This window comes from Pygoscelis adeliae, unplaced genomic scaffold (assembly GCF_000699105.1).
Source record: "Pygoscelis adeliae isolate BGI_AS28 unplaced genomic scaffold, ASM69910v1 Scaffold68, whole genome shotgun sequence".
Classification (NCBI taxonomy): Eukaryota; Metazoa; Chordata; class Aves; order Sphenisciformes; family Spheniscidae; genus Pygoscelis; species Pygoscelis adeliae.
In genome coordinates, this window is record NW_008825501.1 from 863,663 (window position 1) to 891,552 (window position 27,890).

The 27,890-nt window shown below is 37.8% G+C and overlaps 1 protein-coding gene across 1 annotated transcript in view; it reads left to right on the plus strand.

The window, feature by feature from the left end:
* RIT2 (Ras-like without CAAX 2) overlaps nucleotides 1-27,890 on the plus strand; it is a 187,976-nt gene that overhangs the window by 62,537 nt on the left and 97,549 nt on the right. The window contains exon 3 of the mRNA XM_009331536.1: nucleotides 11,159-11,232. Coding sequence (XP_009329811.1) covers nucleotides 11,159-11,232 — 74 coding nt within the window. The remainder of the gene's footprint in view (nucleotides 1-11,158; nucleotides 11,233-27,890) is intronic.

Here is a 27,890-nt window from a genome sequence, read left to right on the forward strand (position 1 = left end):
ATGGCTCTACTTTATATATTCTCATTTGGAGCATTTACCTAATCTGAATGATCTTAATTTATAGTCTGGCCAGTGATCTGACTTCCCTTTCTCCTTTGTTTCAGAAAGCAAGCAAACAGATGAACAACTCTATTTCTCAAACATCTCTGCCCAACATCTGCCTACCATGGCTGGAACAGGAGAGAAAAGTGTTTCTCCTGTGTGTTGCCATGAGACACCTATGCTGTATGTTCACATGCAAAAAAGTACCAATACCCCTTAACTGTTAATGGATCATACTTACTATTTTCTATCCTCCATTAACTTTCTTTGTGTTAGAAGTAAGATATATTCCTGCCTTGACCATCTTCTCTTCTCCACTGAATAAAGCATCAATGGAGGATCAAAGCACGGTATATAACCCTTCTATTCCTCCTAGTAACCTCTGAGTTTAATTGTATATCTGCTAAACATAGAGAGAAGAAAAATAACCAAAAACTGCATAGAAGCTTGACCCTGTGGTTGCTATTCTTAAGCACTTATTAGCCAGATTAAAATTTAGGAAGGAAAAAAAGCCTTTTCTCATAACTGTGACAATATTAAAACATTTCTGTGGTATATTTTTAATAATAGTAATTATTAAAAATAGTAATAATGATAATAATGAAAAAATATTAGAATTCTTTCATAATAATGTCTACCATATTCAGAATCTAGAGTCAGCCAAGAAGAGAAACCATTGTTAAAATATTTTTGTCTGTTCTGTGCGAAATAGGCTATTTATTTTTTTCATCTCAGCTTCATACAGGCAGAAGACCTCCATCTCAGCAACTGGTGTTTTTGATTTGACTCAATCCAACAATTCTCACCTCCCCCTGCTTTTATTCACCAAGTCTCTAACTAATCCATCTAATAAACTGAAGTGGCAAAAGGAGTGAAAGAGTGCTTCTTATCACAGAAGAGCTTATTCTCAGAGCTAAGCTCTTCAGGCCTCCCTTCAGGCCTACAGTGATACTCCAAACCCTGACCTATCAGAAAATTGAGACAACATCTCCTTTTTAGGTTCTTAGCAACTGTAGGGTTTTTAGTAGTGTTTCATATACACACTTTCATTGGATTGAGACCCTCTGATAATCTGGGGAATTCAGCTCCTAGCCTATAGATCCTGACTGGATTTAAGTGTGAGCAAAGTGTCCATCAGGCTGGTGACATTAAGGCAGGAGAGTTTATATGTTTATCCAGAACTATAAACCATAGTGGAGTCATATGTGGGTTGTGGTTTCTAATTCATAACAAAAATGTACTGAAATTCTAGAGCATGATTCATTTCACCCTAACGTCTGCATCTCAAGTTAATCAGATGAATAATGCTCTCAAATGTGAAATACTATAAAGAAATCCTAGGTTCTTAGGGCTAAATCAGGGTGGAATGTCATGTTATGGGTCAACTGAGGAGATTCAAAGGTCCTGGGAATTAAAAGCCTGAAGTTGGAGTGAACATCTAAGTCATTCTGTGGCTTTAGCCCGGTGGTTCTGTTATTGGTATCACAACCCACATACAGTGATGATAATTATGATCAGGATCATGAACTTAGAAGGAGCTGAAGTGAGACTTGCAACCCATGAATAGGGTCACCAGTGGAAAACTTGCTTATCTATTCCCTGTATATCATGATTTGTAAAAATATTCCTTAAATTATTTTTGAAATTGGAAGAGACACTCATGCTATGGTTTCCTAGAGGTGGATGATTTATGACGCTCAATTCAAAATTCTTCATCACAGGACAAATGTCTCCATTAACCTTTCTTTCATGGAAGCCGGCAGCCATCTACACCTTACTAAATCCAAGGCACCATCCATGCTAATAGCCATGCAGATGTAGTCAACTTGTTAATTACTCCCCTTGAAATGACATGAAGTGAATTAATAGCTGTCAGATCCTCCCACTCAGTAGCACAATCCCGGACTTGAAATAGTAGTGAAATTGCTACCTGTTATTCTTGTTCCCCAAGATAAGGGTACTTGGACTCCTGTTAATTATCATGTTTTGATTAAACAGGAGTACTTTGTTCACTTTGTTCGTGTACATCTTTGAAGTAAATGACATTTTTCTGGAAGCAGAGAAAGTAATGATATGTCTTTATTAAATATTAGTAGCATTATCTATATTGCAAGTGGTTTCTAACAGAGAAGCAAGTGCTACAGCAAAAGTTTGCCTGAGTTATCTTTAGCCCTGATTTGCAAAAATGCTAACATTTGTAAGAAATTGTATTTTCTCTTTGAGAGCTGGTTCGCAGAAAAATATTTGTCACTGGAATAGTCTTATTCACATGGGTGGGACACTTTATAAGCAAAATTTAGCCTGTTTGAAGGACTGTAATACAAGGTCTGAAGAAGAGCTGAGTGACTTTTCTGGGCAGCAAGTCATATCCTTTATAATTGTTTATATAAATTTAGTCACATCTGTGCATTCTTGCAGATTAAAATAATAAATGGTGGCTTTGTTGATAACAGCATTTGCATCACGAATGATAGTTAGTGCACTGGGCCAAATTATTCGGATAGACTTTGTCAGTCTTCTATCCAAAGCTCTGCTGCATCCCTTCTTCTCTGCAGAAGCCCATCATTTATAGGAGGTGACTATTCTACATCCAGGGGAATCCTACATTTCACAATATGTTGTAATGTAAGAATGTAATCAGCTTCTCCATCCATATGTCTATGGGAAAGAAGGAAGAGGGGCATATTGTTTTCCAGACTTCATCTTGGTTATATGAATTGTAGTTAGAACTTGATCAGAACTCTTAACGATTCTGTTTTTCATGGGCTCTTGTGAACATGCATTTTGTCTTTGTTAATAATTACATTTTAAAGGGGAAAATGCATATCTGCAGCTAGAAAATAAAATGTTGCAAATAGTAAAAAATTACATATTGTAGTAGTATAAAAATAAGTTATGTTTCTATAGTAGAAGACATTTGTATTTGATTTTTTTTTATTTCATTTTCAATCTGCTCCTAGTCCTGAATTTTTTCAGGACTAAGTAAGTAAGTGAGTAGTTTCACACATTGCAGGTGCTCCACATAGGTATTAATTTATGATACTCTCTTCTTGCACATTCAGGAACCCTCAGTCTTACATATCTCTCTGTGTCTATATACGTAGGTACTTACATACCAATGCACAAACACATAAAACCATATATATGTCTAATCTCCCTACGATGAAGCACCTCATGGGAATGGATAAATATCAGTACTTGGTGCAGAAGGATCTGTTGACTTGGTGCATCAGAATATTGAGTCCAAACTGAAGTAAAAGAACTATGATGCATCCAAGTCAACAGCGTGAAAACGTTCACTGTATGGAGGGCAAGTAGTAGTGAAGGTGGTTTTTGTAGTCCGTATTGTTATAAATGGTGGATGGCTTTGATTGATTTCTGTGGAGCATTTGCTACCATGAATGCAGACTGAAGGTGTTATGTTCACATATACTGTTACAATTTATTTGCACCATATAAAACCTTTGAGCCCTGATGACAGAGATCTGACTGTGTGCAAAGTGCTGTATGACCAGAGAATGTAGCAATGATTTTGCCTTGCCGGCCACTTAGGTCTTACATTTTTGACCTTTGCCTGAAAGTGGATACCTTGCTTTGAATTTTCTGTTATACATGTGCTTTGTCTCCTTCTTGATGAGTACACGTAGATGAAAACCTCTCCTATGCAACACTTTGTGCAACAAAATCACTCTTAATTTTGGTTCTTCTTGAAAGCCACCCAGGACATTGTCTCCTTTTCCAACTGTTTTGTTAGTAAATATCATGATAACGAGGACCCAAAGAGAGAAGAAAAAACAGATTTAACTGGCTCAAAGTTCAATTCACTGAGATTTCTGTTCACACAAAACCCTTTAGAGAACAGATAACATTTCTTTTTTGTGCCTACCACAGACTAAGTGAGATTAAGTTGCTTTTGCTTCCCCTGCTTTTCAGCAAAGAATGAAAGGGTACCACAGTAATGAAACTGCAAGCTGACATTGAAGAAGAGGTGCTTGCACATATCTATAGGTACAACTGGGAAAAAAAAAAAAAAAAAAAGAAGACAGAAAGTGCAATGGATAACCCATTTCCCAATTTGGAAGTCACTGAGTGCATTTCAGGTCACCGAGAAAACTGCCATGTAAGTACCCAAAGCTGAAAATCAATCAGGCTCCTTCAGCAGCTGTGTGTTATCAGTCTTGCCCTGCAGAGCACAGATCTGAAACATTAGGCAGCCCAACAAGAGAGAGAAACTTAATTTGAGAGCAGCTGGTTTAAGACAGATACATAATGGCATTAAAAGAAGAGCACTGCGGTGAGGCGAGAACCAAACAGAATACCCATTAGGCTGAGGAAGCTTTTAGTTTTATTATTGTAACCAGACGCAGAGAGAGTATGGTCAATGGTAGCCAGAGCCTAAGTTAAAGGAGGGAGACAAGAGTATGAAAGTAAAGATGGCTCAGTTAAAAACTACTAATAACAAATAGTCAGACTGCATGGGACTTACTGGGCCTAAACTCAAATATTTATTATGCTGCAACAATTCTGGATGCTCAACAGGTAATGTAGGCCCTGTCCCCCTCCAGTTATTTAGGCACCACTTTTCATTGATGGTAGCAGGATTAAGTACAGAGGTTTATTTGAGGATCTGGGCATAGTCTAGTTACGTTTCTGCTTTCCACTGAAGATATTAGCACTGCTTATTTCAGGGGGTCAAATCAACTAAAAGTTATGAGTTGTTATGCTCTTCTGTTTTCAGACTTAGGGAATAGAAGTACTTCTATTATATGTTATATTCATGAATTATATTCATGAATTATCTTAGGAATACTCAAGGATTTGTTTTTATGTGCCACTGAAGATACAGGAACCTCTAAAACAGAGCACAGCAGTTAGTTAAGAACATGTCATAATGCTGAACAAAGGCTAAATAAAGGAAACGAAGAATTGCATTTTCAATTGAAATTAATAAGGAGACATGGAATGTACAACAGTAATATGCATTTGAATTTAGCAAGGCCATTTGAAAACAACATTACAGAATCTTTTCTGAAGACATATGTGGCCAAGACCTTGGTTTAATATCTTATCTGAAAATATGTTTATGGTAATTTGAATGCTAAAATGAAAACTGAAAGATAGAAAGTGCTGTGTTTCTCATCATGCAACTGAATGTATAATGAATAAATGTATGAATTCCTTTTACGATAAGCACTTAACATGACTAATGCTTTGTTTTTTCTCAGATTATTTTAATTTTCTCAAGGCCTACATAGTAGTCTTTTTACAAGAATAAGGCTAGCAGAGAGGTACTATCTGCATTAAATGCTGCATTACTTACCTGCTTCTCTTTCATAGAAACAGCAGAGGTGTTCGAAGTGTGTGGTTACTGAAGAAAGAGTTTCTATCTGTGGATTTGGAAAGGCAGCGGTCATTTTTTCTCTGTTCGGCAAACCATTATTCTGCCTAGAATGACGTTGTCTGTTACCATCGCTTGTATAGGCGGGAGCAGGCAACTTGTGCTGTTAACACAAAACTGAGCAAAACCTGAAAGATCTGACAAAGACCTGACAAAGCTAAACAAATGACAGCATAATGGCAAATGCAGTTCAATGCTGAGAAATAAAAAGCAGCAGCACTGGGAAGAATAATCTGAAGTATTCTTAATTGCTAGAATTATGTAACACTAGGCGGAACTGGAAATGGGATATTTAAGTATTCTAGCTACTAGTCTAGTACTAATTTTCCTACTTGCCTTATTTTAAAGGATACCGCTATCTACATGAGTATTTACAGAATACAAGGCAATCAAATCTGTCAGTTCTACTATACTAAGCCATTCATTGCTAATCACGCGTGCATAGCTCATAGGAAGGCAACCTCTGTGACTTGCTGTCCTTGTCTGCAAAATGCTGATAGCAATGCTCACCCAAATTATAAAACACTCATACTCCAGGAAAATAATTATGTGCTAAGGGAAATTGTAAGACCAATGTATTTTGATGGGCAATTCCTATGACATGCATATTTTTATCTCAAATAGAAGTTTATGTGTAGTAGTTGGTACAGTGGTTTACGTCCCTGTTCATCCACTCTCTTTTTATTTAAAAATTCCTGCTTATAAATAGAAACAGCGCTCATCCAGCCAAAGACTCATGATCATCCTACGTTCAGGAGCATCTCTGGATTAAAATGCGTATGTAGCAGATAATCTAAGCACACCAAGAGCTGGGTCTCCTGCTGTCTTTTTGGCACACAGGGAGAACGACAAGAGACAGAACTCCAGGTGTGGCTGACTGCGCTTGGACTTCCTTCTGCTGGTTTGGCACCTCCTTAGCCAAATAAAATATATTTTGACTCATCTATATATGTGAGAATCTGATTGGTTTTAACTGCATTTGGTAGTATATAAGACAGAGAAGAAGAGAGAATATTTATTTAGAAAGAATATAAGCAGAATTAACAAATGGAAGAAAGAAGCAGCTGACCTATATTTCAGGGACTGGAACATGTCTGTAATACAGATGAAAAGCCCATTCCAACTCCCCTTTAAACTGTACGCCATCCAAATCTATTTGTCATGAAGCAGTTACCTGCTCATAGCTGAAAAAGTGCTTTGATATATTTTTTATGAATCTAGCTTCTCCAGTGCTAAGATAACTGATTGCAACACAGCCTTGTATTAATTATTGTACTTCTGTCTCCAGAATGATGTCCTATAAAAAAGGAAAGCTGAAAAAAGAGGATGCATTCATTTTTACAAAAAGAAGCCAGATGACAAAAGGCTTAAGGAAGAATTTTTTCTTTTCTTTCATAACACTGCAAAGGCCAATCAAACAATTAAGAAAAAAAAAGCTAAAAAGTGCCTTTTGAAAAAACATTTTTTCTTGGTTTAAATGAGATATTCAGTAAAGGAGGAAAGAATTAATAATAAAAAAAGAATAGGTGCCGTTCAGAAAACAGTTGGAGATCTATTTGGTTTTTTCCCACCCTGGAAAACAGTAAATAGTAATAATTCAAGCCAAGTAATATAATTTTTTAAGCTGAAATTTTTACCTATTTTCATTTTTATTTTTAATGTTTGTAGCAAATAAAATTCTTAAAGAAGCCCATATTCTATATAGAGGGGGGGGAAAGAGAACAATTCTCTTTAAAAATTAAGTTTTACCAGATATTTTAACTATCCAGTTCATATATTCATATATTCACGTTTATACAGATTGTAAGGATGCAGGAGCTTTACTTAATTTTTCTCTTTGGTACCTACAAAATGCTCATTCTTGCAGTCTCTGAATCATGGTTATATCTCACAGCAATATCAATAAAGTCCATCCACAATTTTTTCTTATAATACCCTATCTTTCTGCTGCATTTTACCTAAACCAAAAGCTGAGACCTTACAGTTAGCCTCACAGAAAAAGACTAATACTGAACTTAATATAAGAAATATAGTTATGGTCTGATTTATTGTCTGATGACTAATTATTATTCTTGTCTCTTTTTTGTACCTTATCTTAATGCTTTACTGAAATGGCAGCTGGAGTTTGGCCTTTTAATAAATATTAGTCCTTAGAGCTGTAGGATGTAAACTCCAGATACACATGGCTTAGCAGCTCCCAATTAACTTTAAAGGGAGCATTATATTAGTATTATAAATTAATTAGGTGAAAGAAAATGTAATGTACTCAAACATTGTGAATAGTGTAAATATACCAGACAGCATTTGTAATAATGTGAATATTTTTTAAAGAGAGGAGATGAGACAGTGAGTTTTCTAGTACTCCTGATGAATACTTTCCTGCTTTGTTTTATATACACTCAGATGCTATTTCAGTGGAACATCTTCACTTCTGTTCTTCTCTGTCCACATGTAAACAGCATGTTCCGCTCAGATTCTCAGGGTTTCTGTTTCCTTAATGTGACCCTAATGTGTACTATGTTGCCTGGACTAAAAAGACTAGCCACATAGTAGTCCCTTCTGAAATCCCTTAGGAAGTGTGCGAAGGCACCAGGATTTCTGCTTAACGTTATAGCTATTAATAAAACAAAAAATATGTTAACGGGGTCCAACGTACAGACATATCCAACTTTTGATCTCTAGGAGGCTGTTTCTTTCCAGATTAATGCCTCTGCTCTGTAGTCCAACAGAGTAAAATAAAGATGTTTGTCTATGTAATCCCTCACTTAGCTCTATTTCCATTACTCCTGAGATGAAATCCCAGTTTAAAAGTATTACTTGTAGACCAGAACTAAATGGTACAGCTCTTCCACTCTTAGTTTGTCTTTTTGGTCTATACGACATGAGATGGGAAACATGGTTTTCAAGTTATACATCTTCCTTCTACCTTCTGCACTGGAAAAATTCACTGTCTTAGTAGCCCAGGAGATCAGTGAACACAGAGTAAAGAGAAAGATCGTGCCCCTCAAAAGACTGGTTGTGCTTGAGCATTAAGAAGCTGATAGGTCATAAGTGGGTGCTCTGATCTGATCTCTGGTATGAGGGTGTCAGCTCAAGACAGCAATTCCCTTGATAAGTGTGGGCTTTAGGACTTCCTCTTAAATGAGTGCCATAAGAAAAGTAGGTGTTAAATCTCCCATTTATTTTCCATACAGATACAGGTTGAGAATACCGCTGCTTATCACACCCCAGCTGAGGATATTTTTAAGCTTTTCTAAATTATCTGTACTAACCTGCTTTTTGCACATATGCAGAGAGAGAATATTACAAAGGAAAGTCATATCTCCCTCCGGTTTCATCTCCACATTTCTTGGGGCAAAGGCAAATACTACAAGTAAACGGCACGTTCCAAATACAATTGCCTAGAAAACCGTTTAGATTCATGTGCTTGGTCAATGCCCAACAAAATCTGTTTCACTACCACCAACAGAAGACGTTAGCATATATTAAGAATGAAACCAGGACAGTTTCACACTGGCACATCTTTGTGAAGTGTTTTAAGGTCAGTAGTTTGAGAAAACAAATGAAAATAACACAATGGGGTTGTATGTTCTGTGTTACCTTTGCAAAGTAAAAGGGTTATAAACATAACCTCGCTCCAGCTTTTAACAGTTGAAACTGATTACAGTGGCATGATATCGGGGAACACCTGGAGTAGCTCAGGGATTAGACGTAGATATCTTACATTTACTTACTGAAAGCTATGACATATTCAGAAGCCAGTGGGTCTTTTAGTTAATAACTCTGAACTCCTAATTCATTTCCTTAGCAAGTATGACAGGATTTATCTAGATTCCAGCTTCATTTTTATCCAAGCTGAATTTAAGTATCCAAATGTCTCTCTGCATTAACTGTTTTAAAGCTGCTGTATTAAAACTCAGATTGGTCTAGGTGAAGAGAGAAATAGGACCACAGAATATTGGCTTCAGAGTATCCAGCTGCGGAGCCAAGAGTGCAAGCTAAATTTATGCAAGTCATATGTTAATTACGTATTCATGAATGTAATGCAAATGGGCACCCACCTGCATGGCAATATATTAATAATACTTTAGAGTATTAATAGAATCTATATGAAGGAAACACCATATTTCATTTTACGTATTTTCATACTTTGTTTTAATTTTTAGTTAAAAGATAAAAATTCTACTGCACACATCATTGTTGTACCACAATAGATTACTTGAACCGTAAATAGCCTATTTCACTCTATACGGTCCATCTTTAGCATGGAGTTTCTTATTCAGCAATCTCTAGAAAGAGATCTATTGACTGAAACATATGCTGGTTGGAGTGCTCTGGCTTTCCTAGCAGGGCAATGTATTATACAGTTACCTAAGCCTCTGGGTCCTCCTAATATCAATGGGATTAGGTATTTGTTTAAAGCAAGGCATGTGCCTAAGTAATTTGCTGAACTGAGGCCTAAAAGAAGCAGGAGAGTCATGGAAATTACTGTATGTGATTATGTTATTAAAGATAGCCTGCCACTGACTGCACAGGACTGGGCTGAGTTAAGGCCATACAGAATCCTTCATATCTGAATGCTCTAGCGTTTCCTTTGTGCAGGTGGAAACCAAGTTTTTACCTGCTTTTACAGAGTGTCATATGATGCAAGATACAAAGGGTACAAATTGGACTGTCCTGAGAATTCCAGCTACCTGCAATATAATCTCATATTATAATCCCAATATTATCTCAATAAACATTGAGAGCCTAGTCCTGAGGGTCTCTGGCAACCAGGGCTTGCAGGATTGAGTCTTTGTACAGGGCCAGCCATATGCTCATGATGATTAATGACACTTCTCAGATGCACTAGATGTACTTGTCTTGTCTTCACACCTCAATGCACAGCCAAAGCAGAACATCAGTCACCAAAACCACCCCGGCTGCTATGCATTATTGTTTAATTAAACAGCGCAGATATTTTCCAAGACTATTTCAAGTATGAACATGGCCTGGTATCTAAGGTCCATTTAACCTTAGGAAGTAAATGCAAATGTTGAGAGGAGAACAAAATTTAAATGTGAGGAAAACCGTTTATGCAAATAGCAGTTCACCTTTTTTGTTTTTCTCTTTCCAAATTTAGCTTGACACATATCATGTCCACCAAGCACAGTTTTTCCCCCCTCCACCCCCAGCCATGATGTGTATGGGGACGCTCATTACAGAATTTAGTTTAAAAAAGCCATTTGCATCTTCTCCAGAGGTATACAGAGGTCTAATTAATTGCTCTGACATATCTGAGCCAGAAGCCCCCTTCAGCCACAGGGACACTGTCCCAGTAATTTAGACAATCTTTAGCTTGAAACTATTTGCTGGAAAAGCTCTGTGGAAGTGTGATGGTGGTAAGTAAAAACCACTCTGCTGCACAGCACCAGCACAACGCCTCTGAAGCTTTGTGACTTAAACACCACCTATGGTCTGTGCTATCCTTCTAAAGAGAGACAAATTTACTTCTTTAATATTTTGAGGTAGTGTAACAGAAAAGACTAGATCAGTCCCTTTTACTAATACTTTGCAGTGATAGTAGGATTTCAGAAAGAGTCTTTTTGACTTGAAAGAAAGAAAAGTTAGGTCAGACTGGAGAGGTTTTGAAAAGCCTACTCCAAACTAGCAAAGCTATTTCATTTTCCATTCTCTGAGCCACTCCTATGCTTAGTCGTACTGCACTGTGTTTTTCAGAGGATGCCTATAAAACTCAAGTCCGAATTGATGACGAACCAGCCTATTTGGACATTCTAGACACTGCTGGACAGGTAAGTAGTTTCCCAATGTGAACTATTCAATCAGAGATAAAACCAAAGATTTTAACCTCAGATATATGGGTCACAGAGCTAGAAACAAGCTTCCCTATTCAAACATAAAGGGAGCAGTGGCAGAAAAACATTGAGGAATTAACAAAGGAGAAGATTAAAGGAGTGCTTCAGTGGTATAGTATAACTTCAAAATCTGACCAGAAAAGACAGACAAATTTAATCGAGTAGAAGATAAAAAGCTGTTTGCTTCTTTTTCTCTGGTATGCAGAAGCATCTATTACAATCATGGAATTAATAAATGCTGCTGTTGGTTTGTCTTATGTGTTTATCATTCATGTTTTTCAATATATTACAGGAATCTTCTGGTCTACTTGTAGATCAAATATTTTGTTACCATTCTTCTCCCCACATTATGTTTAAACATCAAATGCTCACCTGTAAGGAAAAGATCTTAATGCCAAAAGTAACACACAGCGTACATATAATGAGTATATACATGTGTGAGCATCAGTCAGGGAATTTTCACATACAGTAAGGCAAAAGAAGTTGATAAATGCAAGACGTCCTTCTACCTGACTCAGTTCATCCCCTTTCCATCTCAAAACGTTTTTATTGTTTAATCAAAATGTTGCAGCTGGTCGATGTTTTCCTGAGGTATGCGTCAGGTTCTGTCTGAAGGCTTTGATAGTTTCATGAGTTTCCACAGCGTGTGTGCGCCTTGTACGGGAATGAGTCAGTCAACAAGGACAGAAGATCCTTAAAACAAACAAACAAAAAAAAAAGATTTAGGAATTATAAGCCTGGGAACCTTGATCCCAGTTTCCCAAATGTCTGAATGCACCTTAGCTGGGCACTGCAAATGGTGGGAAATGCAGTCTGCTGCCAGGAATTAGAACAGCATCAAGTTACGTAAGTCGAATGTAGTTCAGGGGGATTGTGGCGTGAGTTTTACATGTGAATGAAATATAGGCCAATTTCAAAGTGAACTCAACCCAGTTTCAGGAATCAAAAGATGCCCTGAATTATTCTTCTTTGACCCAAAATTTTACAGTCTCAGCAGTTAACCAGTGACTTGCTGCTGAGTCTCCTGTGAAAGTGTTTGATTCTCCAGAAAATTTAAGCTAAATTTCAAGGCATGTCTCCAAAGCTGTGAATTTCATTTACCCTGAATTTATTGTTATAACAGGTCCAAGAAGTTTCTTATGCATAATAGTCCTAGCATAGCTTCTGCAATGATTGGGCTGGGGGAAAGAAGGAACATCATAGTTGCTACTCAATATGTCTGAAAATATCTGTACTTCTGTTGGAGACAAGGAAGCAACATCTTTGCTCACTCAGGAAATCTGAGACTAGTCACTTCAGCCTTATATCGTCATTAGCACACAGTCATTAGGGAAATTGTATCTCCAGCTATTTAGTGGAGGCTTTATGTGTTAGGGACCTCCTGTGTTATCCTTTAATATAGTTCACTGTCTGCATCTACTTCATTCTACTCCTAAATTCCTTTTAGTCCTATTTTGTAGGTTTAAAATGCTAAAAATGAAAAAACTTTCTTACTCAGAGCTGAAGAGAAATGATGAATCAGAGTTTACGTGTCCAGCTTTTTGCTAATGGGAAGAGGAGCAAAGTGTTATACAGGATTTCTTCATCTTCATAGGCGTGTTCCTAATTTGTTGTGGAGACTCTGAGAGAGTGCAGGATTTAAACTCTGCAAACCACAGATGAGGGTACAGTAGGTACAAGAGCTCCTTGCGTTGTGTTCCTGCTTACAGACCTGTGCAGAGAGCATGAGCTACCTGATCTTAAATTTGCATCAGTAATGCAAATACTATTTATACAAAGGAAATAAAGCAGCTTAAAGTCAACGCAAAGAATGGATGATGAATGAAACAAAAATGGATGGTGTGCTTTTATTTTGAGCTGGGGAGTAATACGTTGTAAAAACCAAGAGGAATAATTTCTTCTACTTTGATTTTTTCCATTTGTTTTTGTTACTAGAAACATAAAAGTTTGTGTTGTTGATAAAAAAATGATAGAATCAGCTACTGAGAGTTTCCTTCTCTTCCTAAGCCCCCATCAAAATCAAAGCCTCTATTTTTTTCTGTTTTTTTTTAATTAGAATGAGTATTTTTTAAATGGTATTTCATTTTCGATCAGCTTCTTTTACAATGAAAAAAAAAAATTCCCTTTGAAAATTTTTTTTAGATTCAGGAAAAAGGAAAAAATATCCCTATGCACTGGCCTTTTAAGTAGCTGAAAATATTATGTTTTGCGATTTAAACAAAGCTCATCTTTTGTCAGTCATGTTCACTTTTTAGGAAAAAATCCCCACAAAACTGTACAATTTTTACATGATTTTTGATTTTTGGTCATATAAAAAACTAGAACAAAACCTCATTTTTAATTGGGGGGGGATTTATTGCCAATATTATGAATTTTAGCAGAACTGACAGTTGTAAGGTAAGAAAAGAAATCAGAATAATGCAAACAGTGAAAGCTGGTGAGAACAATAGCAGAGAAATGCTGGAGAATTTTAAGTTTTGTTTCAGGAAGGGACCAAAATATCCATAATATTGGAGGCCCACGGCACATAATGACCACGTAATGAAATGTGGTGCAGAGATTTTGGAGCAAGCAGAGACCTGTGGCAGTAGACCCACACTCTGCAGATACATCAGCCCAGGACATTGTACAGCCTGGGCGTTATCTATTCTACCTTATGATCCAAGTTGAATTGATACGAGAAAATCTCTGCTTTAAATTTCCCTGTTCTTACAGCGGAGATTGTCACTGAAACATGTCTCAGTTTATCTATGCTAGGAAGCTCTTCCCGCTTTCCTAGGCCCCTATTTTTCAGAAACTGTCCATTCTAAGTATCCTGGATTTAGCTGCTTGTCTTTGCAGATGTCTTTGAATTTGTTGCCTCTCTGTCTGCACCACACATCTCCAGAATAAATCAAGACCTAATCCAACTCCATTCAAGTCAACAGCTAAAATAGCCTCTTTCCTCACAGAGGGCTTAATGTTACTCTCACTGAAGTTCAAACTGAAACCCTGCTGTGACTTTGGTGAAAAATCCAAAGCGCCCGGTTATGCTGACGGTGGCGTGCTCTGATGGTACCTCGCCAAGTTTCATGTTAAAGCAGAGATGGTGTTACAGCTTCAAAATCATGTTGTGGAAATCTCATTTCTCCCTGGTGTCCTCACAGTCATAAATACTTCATCATCAACTTTGAATCATTACTTTAATCACTTCAGAAGATCAAGGAGCTAAAATTGTAATTCTTCCCTATCTGGGAAACACAAGAAGTCAATAGAAAAACTGACTGAAGTTAATGTATTTTGTTGTTGTTCTAGAGAATATGTTTCACCAAATATGCTTCTCTTTTCCCTGCTGTACCTATGCAGAATTGAACACTTGAACACTGACCAAATATTGTGATTTATTAATAATTAATATAGTTCTTTATTGTCAAGTCCAGAGTTAAAAATCAACATCTGATTTCATACCTGAAACTGGATAAAAATATTTTAACTGATAGATACAGTTTGGAGCACAAAAAACATAGATGGTGCTTCAGAAATACAGTTCTGGTTCTCAACTTTCTGAAGTTAAAAAACATTGAAACAACGTGAAAACCAGAAACATGAATAAACTATTAGTATTGCTCATCTAGTTATTGGTCTTCCTCTTCTCATGCGTATACATAGACACCATTAAATACGACAGACTGATCCTCTCAGGAAGCAGACTGATGTTCCTTGAACTCTGGATACATATTTTCTACATCATCAGTTGTCTTCTAATGCTCTTCCAATATAATTTTTCCACTGAAGATACAGTAAGAGGCACATTCTTAATGTACGTAGGGCTAGTGTAAGTAGTTATGTTTCACTGAACTCACTACCCCTGCTTTTCACCACCCACTACATCTGCCAGCGGGGTAGCCTGTCTTTGCTCACCGCAATCAACTTCAGACAGAATAAGGTTACATTTACCTCAGAGAGTTTCAAGAGCAGGTATTGCTGATGTAGCTGCTTGTAGCCGAATTGTCATAAACAGCACTTACTTGAGCAGGTCCTACCATAAGGCTTGAAATCTTGGCATGCAGCGAGAAGGAAGGGAAGAAAAAGTTGATGTTGGTTTTCTTTTTCAATGGCACAGCTGAATCTAGAAGACATGTATCCTTAGCCCCACATTTGCTGCTAGAAGAAGCTATCAATGATGCCTTTGGCTCTTCTTTAACTAGAAGTTCTCTTCTTAAACCAAAAGTTTTCTTTTTGCGTCTACATTTCAATTAAAACAAAACCAAAAAGGAAATGAAAAGAAACAGAGAGTAGATATGAGATTGAGCTTTAGGAGGAATTTTATTTAATTAGCTTTTAACACTCTAGGCTAGCTACAATTTGGCACGTGGAGTAAATAATAAAACCTTAATGGAAATCTGCAAATGCAAATTGTTAGCTGTAAAGATAGCTTGAGCTTCCTTGTTCAACCATGTTAATGGGACATATTTTGAACAACTCTCCCTTGAAATTCACCCATGTGCCTCTCTCTGTCCCTTAAGGTTGGGAGAGGTTTTGGGAGGAGGCAGTTCTGGGGTTTCCCTTTTCTTATCCAATGTGTCATAAACCTCATCTGCATTTACTTATATTTGATTTAAACTGGAGTAAACTCTTTGATTTCCAGGAAACCTGTAGGTGCAAACGAAAGGACATTCAGACCTCAAGTCCTTTATTCTGTGTTCAGTCCCCCTCGCAATTATTCTCAGAGACTGACAACGCCCAACTGCTTCAACGGTGCACAAAAAGCCTCCACACAGAGTTATAGAAACCTTCTGTTCACTCATTTACGTTTTCCCACTCTCTCTTCTAACTTAAAAATATATTGCTACTTCTGGACACCAGTTTGAATTCCTCCTCATGGAGCATACACTGCAGTTCTCTCTCCTGCTGTATTTATAAACTGTTGACTGACACAGGAGCTTTTATTCTTGCCACAGCTTTCCTCCTGATGACACATTACCCAACCTTCCCGTTTAGACCTCACACCAAATGTTAAAAGATCATCAGACAGCATTCCCTTCACCAAAAAACAATCTGAGATGACCCTATGTAGAAAAGGCAAACTTGTTTTCAGACATGTAGCAGGCAAATATGCAGAAAAATAGATTTCTGCACCTGTCAGTGAGACAGTACATTGCAAGATTATTGCAGCAATTTTTGCTTGTTAAAACGTGAGCTTTTTATGATAAACTTAGTGCACCAGTATATTTTCCAGGTGTGAGTCAGAGAATTGAAAAATTGGCCTTAAAATGTGATGGCATGCCATTTCAGGGAGATTTCCCTTTGTCTGGAGCTGTGTGCACATGAATTCATTTCCAGGCAGACACTTTTCAACCTGACAACAACAGTGCGCTCTGTAGTGAAATCCATCTCTCAAATTGCTAGCAAATCACAGGACATGTTTATCCTGCCAACCTCCAGGACTATGATTTTTGCCCCCTGCTTCAAGCTTTGAAGAGGAACCATATTAGTCCCAAGAGCCCTTCAGATAAACACATTTTCTCAGGCTAAACACTATAGTCCGATGGTTCACTCAGGCTGTTATCTGAGATCCTTCTGCTTATTATCTAAACGTGCTACTCTAATCCTGAATCAATGGAAGTTGAATTTCAAACTACACTACTGCAGCTTATCTCAAGGAAATGTAAAATGCTTTTTTGGCAGTAATTATATTGTAATGGGCCTTTACAGCGTGTTCTTTTAAGGGGGAAATAATTTTAGTGTACTTTCTGCTAGGTACTGTAGTGAGTAAATTAAATCCATTTTATTTTTAAAGCATAGTGGTAGTGAACTAAGTAACAACCATTAACACAGTATATTAGGTGAAGAACATTAATTTTATTTTCTTTATATGTTGTTTCACAGGCTGATGATGACATACTTAGAAAGTCAAACCATAGCACTGCAAATTTGGTGGATTCTCAAGACAAGCTCTTCTGTACTTTCTAAGGAGAACTAAAATCTCTCCCATGACCAAGTAATCTTATTTGGGAATGGACAGATTTTGAAGAAACATTTATTTGGCACAGATATTGAGTGAAAGAAAGATTTCAGTAAATCATAGATGAAATTGCAGACCTGACTCCAATTTCCTTCAAATTCAAAATATTCTTTGGCTTCTATGGGAAAAGACCTAGGCATATACTGTCAAAAAAAGACTATATTAGTTTAGCAAGAACAGGCAACTGGCAACTAAAATTCCCAACTTCCTCTCCCGTCCCTGTCAATGAATGAATCATGGTGCAATAAAGGATGAATCAGTTTGTATTTCCAGGTCTGCATTTATCTTTCTGACGAACAGGTACAATAACGTGTTGCAGGGAGCAGGCATTTAGCGTGAACGTCAGGGCTGAGTCTAGCAATACTGATTTCCTGCCCCTTACTACCCTTCCACTTCAGTAAAGTCAATGCTAGCGGTTCTGTATTGCAGGTGGAGGAATACTTTCCAGTATTGCCTGTTCTTTTTCAATATTTTTTTTTTCTGTTGAAATGCTTTCTCTCTTGCTGTTCTTTGTCTTTCTTCAACTAATAACTTCCAAAAATAGATAAATATCCAGTGATACTGATGAATGTTTACTTTTTTACTTTTTTTAATAAAATGAGAACATTTAAAAGAAGAAAATACTTTATTACAAATTCTGATGAAAGTAGCAAAATCCTTTTTTCTTTTTTCCAGATCTTTCCTTGTAGTATGTCCTAGTTTTGTTGTTGTTGTTGTTGTTGTTGTTGTTGTTGTTGTTGTGGTCTGGTGTACATTGTATGGAAAACACCTATATAAGCACATCCCATATCGTTAAACTTCATCCAGGTCCTCTACAAGACTATGATTATGTAAATTTACTTTTTCTTCTAACGCTACAAACTGTACTGTATACTTTATCTTCCAACTGCTGAGTGGCACTGAAGCCCTTTGAAGTTACTTCCGGCAGATGTTGGACATGCTCTAAGTGTGTCCTGATTTCTTTATGTATATGCAACTGTCCTAAATAATCTCACTAGGAATTCCATTTTACAGAGGTTTGTCTGTCTTGTTACCAAGCAGCTCTACACAGACCAGGGACTCCAGTGGACAGAAAACTGTTTTCTACCTGTACCAATTTTCACAAAATTCACATCAAAAAGGTATTTCTAGGACAAAAATCTTGGCTTGCATGCTGAGAAAACTAGCACGTGTAACAGCACTGCCTGGTGCCATTTGACCTGACAATAACAAATGACCAAGAGAAGGGTCTTAATGCTTCTCAGGTAAAGTGGGTTGTCCCAAAGAACCATAATTTAACAAAACTTATTTGTCTTTTATGCTATTCTGTAGCTGCTGGATAATCTACCAATACATTGAATGGTGGTGCCTCCAAATAAAAACAAAAGAGAGCAAAAAGTTACATAGTCTTATTTGGATCATCCAAACCTTTGAATTGCAAAACTGCATGAGATATTTGGCTGGAAGAGGCTTTCTAAAGATGTTATTTTCATTTCACACTAGCAGGAGGGGCCTGAAAAAGCCTAAAACCAAAAGACATCTTTCACAGCTGAAGTTCCAATAGTTTTGCCCCAGAACCTGGAAGTAGCGTCTGCCCCCCACCAATTAAAAAAAAAAAAAAAAAAGAAAAAAGGAAAAAAGAAGAAAGAAAAAGTAAACCTCAGGAAATTTTGAACTCCATTGCTTGTCACCTCTCCTTTATAATCTGAGGAATGTTATTGCATCTATCCAATTTTTTAAAAGAAGAAGTGAAGAGCAAAATAGAAATTCAAGACAATAATTAGTGAAAATATGGAACATGTTTTGTTTTCTTTTTTAAACTAGATATATTTCAGTTATGTATTTTTCTTGGTTACGTAGGAGCAAGCTTGCATATCTTGCATAGATTTTTGTGCCTGCTTTTATTTTGTGCTTAATGGCTGAGGAGAATAAATTGTTGCCACAGGAGTTCCATGTCATTATCAGAGCAGCGGGATGATGTGAAACAAACCATGCCAGGGAGCAATCTTTCTTTTAAAAAGTCAAAACTCAAAAGTTTAGCAGTAGCTGCATCAGCTGTGCCCGTGTAAGAAATCAGATCTTCTCTTACTTAGAGTGGAGTACCCGAGTAACACCTTGGAGCAAGCTGAAGAAGTCAAACTCCACTGACTTTCAGAATTGCAGATGAGTTGTGTCCTTGTGTTGGACAGTCTTGGCATATCTCAGAAGATACTCAGCATCTTTCAGGATCTACTAATCTAACCTAGATACCTCATGACTGGAGTTTTGGAGCTCTGTCTTCATCCTCACAGCTTTTTTCTAAAGAAATGAAAACTATATCCCCATTTTATAGGCAGACACAGAGGCTATGGATCTGAAAATGGAACCTGGTATCACTTACCCTACTGGCTGTCATTTACCCTGCCAGAAGTGAATTAGCTTCAGTTAAACAATTCCTCATTTGCTTTAAAGCCTAGATATCCTAGTAATGGATCTGGATGAAACCTTCATAGTATGTTGAATGTACGAAGTGATGATCAGCTCCATAAAAAGCTGGACATTTGTGAGCTTATAGACCATAGACGAGAACTGGTCCCACTGAACATCTCTTAGTGCAGGATAGCTGCATTGCATGTGGAGGTACCTTAGAGACATTTTGTGAATTGCTCACAGTCGGGGTGACACACGTTCCTGCTCTTTCAGCTGAGGCTCTGTTCCCACAAGTCACCAGGAGGTCACCGAGAGCGATGTTGCAGAACTGTATAGATGCCAATCTCTGTGCACTTAATGCTACCTAGCCGTCTCACCTGCACCAGAAACATTAGAGCAAATGCAAATTAAAAAGAACGGTGGGATGTCCTTCATGCTGGAAGTCACAGGGACATGACAACTCAGTCCTTTTGTGTCACAGTCATACCAGATTTTAATATTATAAGCAATACAAAATCAGTCCAGCTATAACAAAGCTATTTTGCATTTGTATTGGTGATGATTTATGTAGTCCCTAGGGAGCACATCCCTCAGATAAACACTGAGCAAAATTTCAGTGACAGAAATGAGCGCACAATTGATTAAATGCTACAAAAGTTTAAAAAAGCCACTCTGCAGGTTGTTTGCTTCTTTTTTTTGCCCCCCTCTTCAGATTCTTAGTTCAAATTATCTCTCTGGTGACGAGTAGGGCACAAGGGAGGGGAGAGAAATAGCTGTGTTGTGGAATTTTTAAGGTAAGCACACTAGTTATGGAAGTCATCATGGGAGAATATATATGCAAGCCAGAATATCATTTGCAGTCGTTTATCAGAGCAATGAGGTGTCTGACTCCATAGCCTCCTGTTTCACTTCTGCAAGGCTGCACAAGCCTCACTGGGGAAGATGGCAAGTCTGCAATCCCCATGTAAGCTGACAAGAGCTTGTCTGAATCCCTGGCGAGCCCTTGCTTGCAGCTGCAGTCATTACCTCTTCACTAGTGGGTTGTTGTCTTTTTTTTTTCACTCTGCTGTTTACTAAAATGTAATTACCAAGCTATTAATTCTTTCCCTTTACCGTTTATGATGCATTTGTGATAAAAGGTGAAAATTAGCTTTATTCTTTCTTGCATACCAATGAGGAGGGGGGAAAAGTATTATATGGTGCATGATAAACCAAATGCAGTTGGGGGTTTTAGAGGTAGTTAACAATGAAGATTGCTTCAGTGCCTGCATTTAGGCAAAAATTACTAAGGTGTTTATCCCTAAGAGAGAAACCATTAGCATTAATATGAAAAAAAAAAGACAGTTCTCTGAGTTAGGGAGTGTAGCACTGAGGCATTTTACTGGCGTTGTGGAGAACCGATATGGTGATTCCATCCATATTTTGGGGTGAATGAAAAGTAGATATCATCTCCCAGGTGATGGACTGCGTATTTTCATTACTACATAAGACAAACCATCTTTGGAAGAGCAGGATTAATTAAATTAACAAAAATACAGTTGCAGCAAACTGGCAAATATATTATCACCTGAAGCCAGGAGGGCAATTAGAGTGGGAACATTGGGAACATCAATGCAGAGAAGCTACTTCTGGAGGGAGGGTCTGAGTGCCAGTGCAGGTTATTTAGTACTTCCTTAGTGAGAAAGAAGGGTCACTGTGTGATGCTATTTTTTGAAGTCCTGAGTTATTTTATTGGAAGTCATTCTCATTTGTCTTTTTTTCCTTATTTATTTTTCTTCACTTATTTTTTCTGCCAGGCTGATGTGGTTCAATCTTACTTTATAAGCCGGCCATGATGCCAAACAATATGTGAATACAGAATAGCAAGTGCATACAAAATGTTGTGCTGTTAACAAATGGGGCAGTGCACTAGTGATCCATCAGCATTCAGGGTGTGAAGGGACATCTACACCTGCTTTTCATGAGACTTAATCCTGCATGGTCTGTGACTGTGAGCAATATCAGATATGATGGGAAGAAGTATCATAGCTGAAAAGAGAAGGGGAACCTGAATCTTTAAACTCACATGTGGGAAACGACATGAATTCACAAGTGATGAAAACAGATTGTGTCCCACAACAATTTAAAGAAGTCAGTAATCAAAGTAACCTCACAAACTAGTGTTTTGCAGAAAGGGTGAAAATTTAGCCATACCTATTCAAAGTCTGAGATTCATCTGAATGAAGATGAGACTAATGTCCTCATTAATTAACCTGATATAGTAACTCAGATTAAGAAATAAAAGTCTTTCTTTTTAATTAATTCATTCTTTATATTCAGGACTTTAGAGGTTCATAAAGTTTCTCCAGTAGTCAGAAATTAAAGATGTATTAACCGGTGTGAAGGAGTCCATCTCTTTCCATGCAAATACATTAGTCTTCAGAAAGAATCCTGAACTGAGGTCTAATGTAATACCAGCTCCTGTCTGGGACTGAAGACCTGTTTCTAGAGGGAAAAGGTTAATGCTGAAGAGCATAAGTGTGGAGGAAGGGTAGGAGAGGGAAATTATTTTAGAAAGTTTTCAGCCAAAATTTGTGAAAATTAGGAATGTAAGACTGTGCTTTCATTTCATGTTCAGTGCAAGTCTAATTGTGTTTCTTAAACTGCCAACCATCCATTACTCATCTTGGACCATCTTCTTGCCCATAGGCAAGGTCTTGAGGTGCTCCCTCTCATTCAGTCTACCTGGGTGAGCTTACCTCCTCCATTTCCAGAGTGTACACTGACCACCAAAGAACCCTCAAAATTAACAGCTAAGAAGTAACGTTGCTATTTGTCACAAAACTGAAAATCATACCTGTCTCTTCCAGTGAAGATCACGTGCTATGAATATTCTCCTTCCTCCTGCCTGTTTCTCTTTCCAGGTAAAGAAATTAGCTTAAAGAAGGGGAGGACTAGCCAGATAAATAGGCACTGATTTGAACAGGGTTGGTATTGCTGCTGCTGGTGGTCTTCTAAATTACAGATTAATTTTGGTATCTGTCTCAGCTTTTTACTTGTACATTCTCAGAGTTAAGAAAAGGCTACTGATTTTGTACAATGTGGAGTTCATAATATTGCCTTGGAAAGCTGTCACATTAAGTTCAGAAAGACATTAGTCTGCTAGGAACATGGACTGCATCTTTCGTTATCTTTATATTGTTCCCATCATCAGTGATGTGCATTTTGTCCCCAGTACAAATTCACAGAAGGAAAGGGATATTGCTGTTTTATAACAGAAGCAAGGATTCCTTCCTGTAATTATAAGGCATGAGACACTGACTGATCATTAATCAAGGGACTGATTATAATAATAATCCACTTCCACTGCAGGCTTATGGGCTAATTCTCATTTATACTAATCCCATTTTGAACTTCTCCTGGATCATTACTAGAGCAGGCAAAAAGGGTTGTGAGAGAGGGGTTTGATGTACAACCAGAACAGTGTAAAGACTTGACGCAGAGAAGAATCAATCCCTGTCTTCCAGTATTTAAGCCAGAGCCCCTGCATTTTCTTTGGTCAGTGTCTGAGCCGTTATTCAGCTCCCTTCCTTCCTCCCAGTGATGTGACAGATGGTTTAGGCTGGCACAGGTGGCTGAGTACCACCCGCTGCAAACTTTTCTGTATCTTTTGCTATGTAACTCCTTTTGTTGTTCCTGTTTGCAAAGGATGACTGAAAATAGGAGGGAAGCAAGGAGAGAGTTTGAAGTGATGCTGATATACTTCAGTGCTTGCTTGTTTTCTGTTCTGTCATTGCTGGGAACCTGTAGCTGGTGCATGCTGGAATCCTGTGAGCAAAGGCAGCAGGTTTGAAACTCTGACTTCTGTGATGGAAAAAGTGTGTTGTGGTTTAACCCCAGCCAGCAACTAAGCCCCACCCAGCCGCTCACTCACTCCCCCCCAGTGGGATGGGGGAGAGAATCAGAAGGCTAAAAGTGAGAAAATTTGTGGGTTGAGATAAAGACAGTTTAATAGGCAAAGCAAAAGCCGTGCACGCCAGCAAAGCAAAACAAGGAATTCATTCACTGCTTCCCATCGCAGGCAGGTGTTCAGCCATCTCCAGGAAAGCAGGGCTCCATCACGCGTAACGGTGACTTGGGAAGACAAATGCCGTCACTCCAAACGTTCCACCCCACCTTCTTCTTCCTCCAGCTTTTTATTGCTGAGCATGACGTCACATGGTATGGAATAGCCCTTTGGCCAGTTTGGGTCAGCTCTCCTGGCTGTGCCCCCTCCCAGCTTCTTGAGCACCTGCAGCCTTCTCAGTCGGTAGAGCACGAGAAGCTGAAAAGTCCTTGACTAGTGTAAGCACCGCTCAGCAATAACTAAAACATCGGTGTGTTATCAACATTGTTCTCATACTAAATCCAAAACAGCAGGGGCTGTGGCTGATATTGTGGACCTCAGAGGCTGGGACTGATATTTAGTCTCTGTTGAGGTAGTGAGAGAGGTACAAAAGAAAGTCATCCCTAGTATCTTAAACACTTATCTGAGGATGGGTTGAATTACTCTCTGGAGTTGATCACCTCTCTCTCCTGACTGTAGAGAGAGACTTGAAGACTAATGTAGGATAGATGACTACCTCTTCAGTGGCAGAAAGCAGATGAAAGAAGTCTCATCCTTTGCATCTAGTTTAGTAGCAGTATTATGGTGCTTGTAAGATATAATATCCACCCAACTTCCTATCTGGATGCTTTCTCATTTGAAATGTAGTTGCTGCAGGTTTTTTGTTGCTTGCTTTTACAAATAAGTTTTTAAAAGCTACTTGCTTTTACCTCCCCCCCCCAACAAAAACAAAAACAAAAAAACACCACCCTAAAAAATTAGTGAAAACCAAATAATTGTCACAGCACTTCTCACCAGTATACTTTCCTTAGGTAAATCTATTTCAGGAGGTGAAAGAAAAGCAAAGCACACTTTATGACAGGCAGTGCCAAGTGAATGATATGTAATCCCAATGAAGTCAACTGTGATGTATAAGAGAATTTATTAACAGAGATATATGAGAGGGTTGTACTTTAGCTTTAAAAAACATTTGCTGCTAAAAAATAATCTTTGACCATATTCACAAAAACTTTCCTGATATAAAAGAACTTCTCAACTTTTTTGTAAACAAAAATTCTGATTTTTTTAAGTGAACAATGCATTTTCACATATTTCTTTTATGTTGTGTTATTTACTTTTGATTCGCTCACTCACTATTTGAAAGATTATTTTTTTCCCCACTGAGTTTTCTATATCCTTTTTCTTCATTTTACCCTTGTTTGTTCATTGTCATAGATGAACAATGTCCTGCCTGTTTCCAAGAAACACATACCCCCCCCCCAGTGTTCACTAGAAATGTAAAAAAAAACCTTCATAACAAGAATGACCCCTGTGGTAATCAGGGAGACAGCTTTGATTAAGAACATCTGTTAGCAGATTCCTGGTTCTAAAGTCAAGCAGAACATAAGATGAGAAGATATAGAAAGTGGCATTTCTCAAACTGTGAGGCTGGCCTCCCTGGGGAGACGCTGACCTCTTCCAGAGATACAAGCCAAGATCATAAAAAAAGAACAGACATCAAAATGTGTGGAGTGTGTGTCTAGTTTGAAAAACATGGCACCCTTGTTTCCGAGGTGCTACATCTTTAAATTTCTAAGCACTGGACTTCTGAGGAGTGTGGAGAAGGACTGCACTTCTAAGCATTGCACTGTGTTTCCTCCTGAAACACATCACCACACAATGAAAAAGAAGGGACACATACGGTGACCCCCTGATCATTGCTTGTGTGCCTTTTTTTTGTTAGTTCTTTTCTTCCGCCCCTTTTTTTCTTATCCCTTTGGGGCTGACAAGGTTATCTATTGGCAGTGCATAACATGGCGATCCAGGAGAACTGGCTTCAGTTTTGAGTTCTGCTGGCGTAAAATGGTGATGTGGAAGAGGTTGCTTCTTAACAATTTCTATTCTGAGTTGGATAAAAGCTTTTCTAGCCCAGCACTCTTTCTCCACCGTTGTTCAGGAGGAAATACTTAGGAAACAGTAAAGAAACAGACTTGGCTTCAGTGAACTTTGTGATACACCTTCCTAGATTCTTTCAGTCAGCAACGTTGACTGAAACTGAGCTGAACATTAGATCCAGACTGTTATGTTTGATAGCAACCCATAAACTAATCCTTCATAAGGATCTAGTTTATCTGACTTTGCTGCTCAATGCCTTTGTTTCCTTTTCTGGAGACATTAAGATACTGATCTTATTTGGAAAGGATTCTAATCTCTAATGAAAAAAAAGAAAACATACTAGTCCTATTTATATTTATATGAAAACAATATGAATTTTAAAACTTATTAAAACTATTGCTCTTTATAAAAAGCTTTCTCTTGCTCATTATGAAAATTGGGATAAAAGAGGATAAATCAAGATGACAGAGAGAATACAGGGGATAAGTATTTTCTTCTTTGCTAAGTTGTTCTCCTAAAAGCTAATAGAAAAAGCAGGCATATACAGAAGGATGAAATGTGGAAACAAGGACAGTCTCCCAAGGATCAACATGGAAGTATTTCTTGGGCATGAATGGATTGGATTATGAAAGCCAAAGTGGTGCTGGAGTTGAAACTTTTGAGAGATGTAAAAGGCAACGAGATAGGTTTCTACAGGTACACTAGGAACTAAACGAAGACCAAGAAAAAGGTGGGACTGCTGCTGAAAGGAGTGAGTGACCTGATGATGAGGAATACAGAAAGGACTAACGCACTTAGGACTTTCTCTATCCCAGCCTTCACAGGCAAAGTGTGCTCTTATGCCTCCCAGGTCTTTACACCTTGCAGGAAAGTCTGAGGAAGAGATATACTACCCTTAGCAGAGGGGGCTCAACAAGGGACAGGTTAATTAAGCTGGGTGTAAGCAGTTTGATATGACAGGATGGGATGCATCTGAGCATGTTGAGGGAGCTGTTCTATGTTATTGTGAGGCCATTCTGTCATCTTTGAAAAATCATATGAAATGCCCAATAACTGGTAAAAGACAAATGTCATATCCATTTAGAAGAGACCTAATCATTGGGAGATTTTCTTGCTATCTTTCTTCAACAACAGGTAGACATATATATAATCTTATGAGAATTACTATCAGATTTCTTCTACATTCAATTATAATGGAAAAAGAAAAGGAAAAAGTTATGCTGCCTTCTTTCAACTTTTAGAAAAGTTTTATTTTGTTTCTATCCAGACTTGGTGCTTGTTCTCAAGTATAACATCTCTCCCAAGAAGAATGGTAATTTTGTTTCAAAAGATTTCTTATCACACTTTTCAGTTAAGTCTTAGTCATAATACACAAGAGAGTATTAGAGACTGATGTCAAGCTGCAAAGTGCTATAAGCATGACAAATCTTCACTTTAATTCTCAGAATTTATTTCCTTTTGAGGAGGTGTGATTTCCTTCTGTCTCTTCCCTTTGGCATTTACTGACTTGGGAATGTTTCATATTTTCCTCCTATTGAGTAGCAAATGGCATCTAGTACTACTCCTGAATAATTTTTTAAAAAGCTACTTTTACAGCAGGAAACAACTAAAGTAGATATTAATGTGCCAGCTGCACAGATACACTGTTGCTTATTTTATAAGAGAACCAGGCAAAACATAAAAATAAACCCACTGAAAAACCTGTAAAGCCTTTGGGTCTATCTCCATCTACCTCTGAACATCCACAAAACCCAGGTGAATTTGGATTTTGATTCTGCTTACTGTAGAGATACATGTAAACAGTGAAGTCTGGAGTCGGAGTTGAACTAAAAAATTAACAAACAGATTTAATTACATCTTAGTCCTTTGTCTTGTATATATAATATGCATACATTATTGCAAGGGTTATAGTATGTTTATTGGAAATTGTATTTATGCTTTTTCTTAGTATATAGTGTTATGTTTGGGTTCTTGGTGAACAGAATAAAAAACCTCACTTTTTTTCAAATCCAAGAAAAGTCTTATTTATGTATGACCTTGGAGTCCTTGACTCTGTAATGAGCAATCCTGCCAAGGGGAAAAAGCTGAGAAGTGAAAGTCAGCATCAAAAAATAAGAAAGGAAATGACTGAGTTAACAACAGAAAACAAAGTGGATATCCCCAACCTAGTTTGCATAGAATCATTAATGCCTCTGAAAATGGATCACTGCAAACATGACACTAAAGTATTTTGGCTGCGTAGAC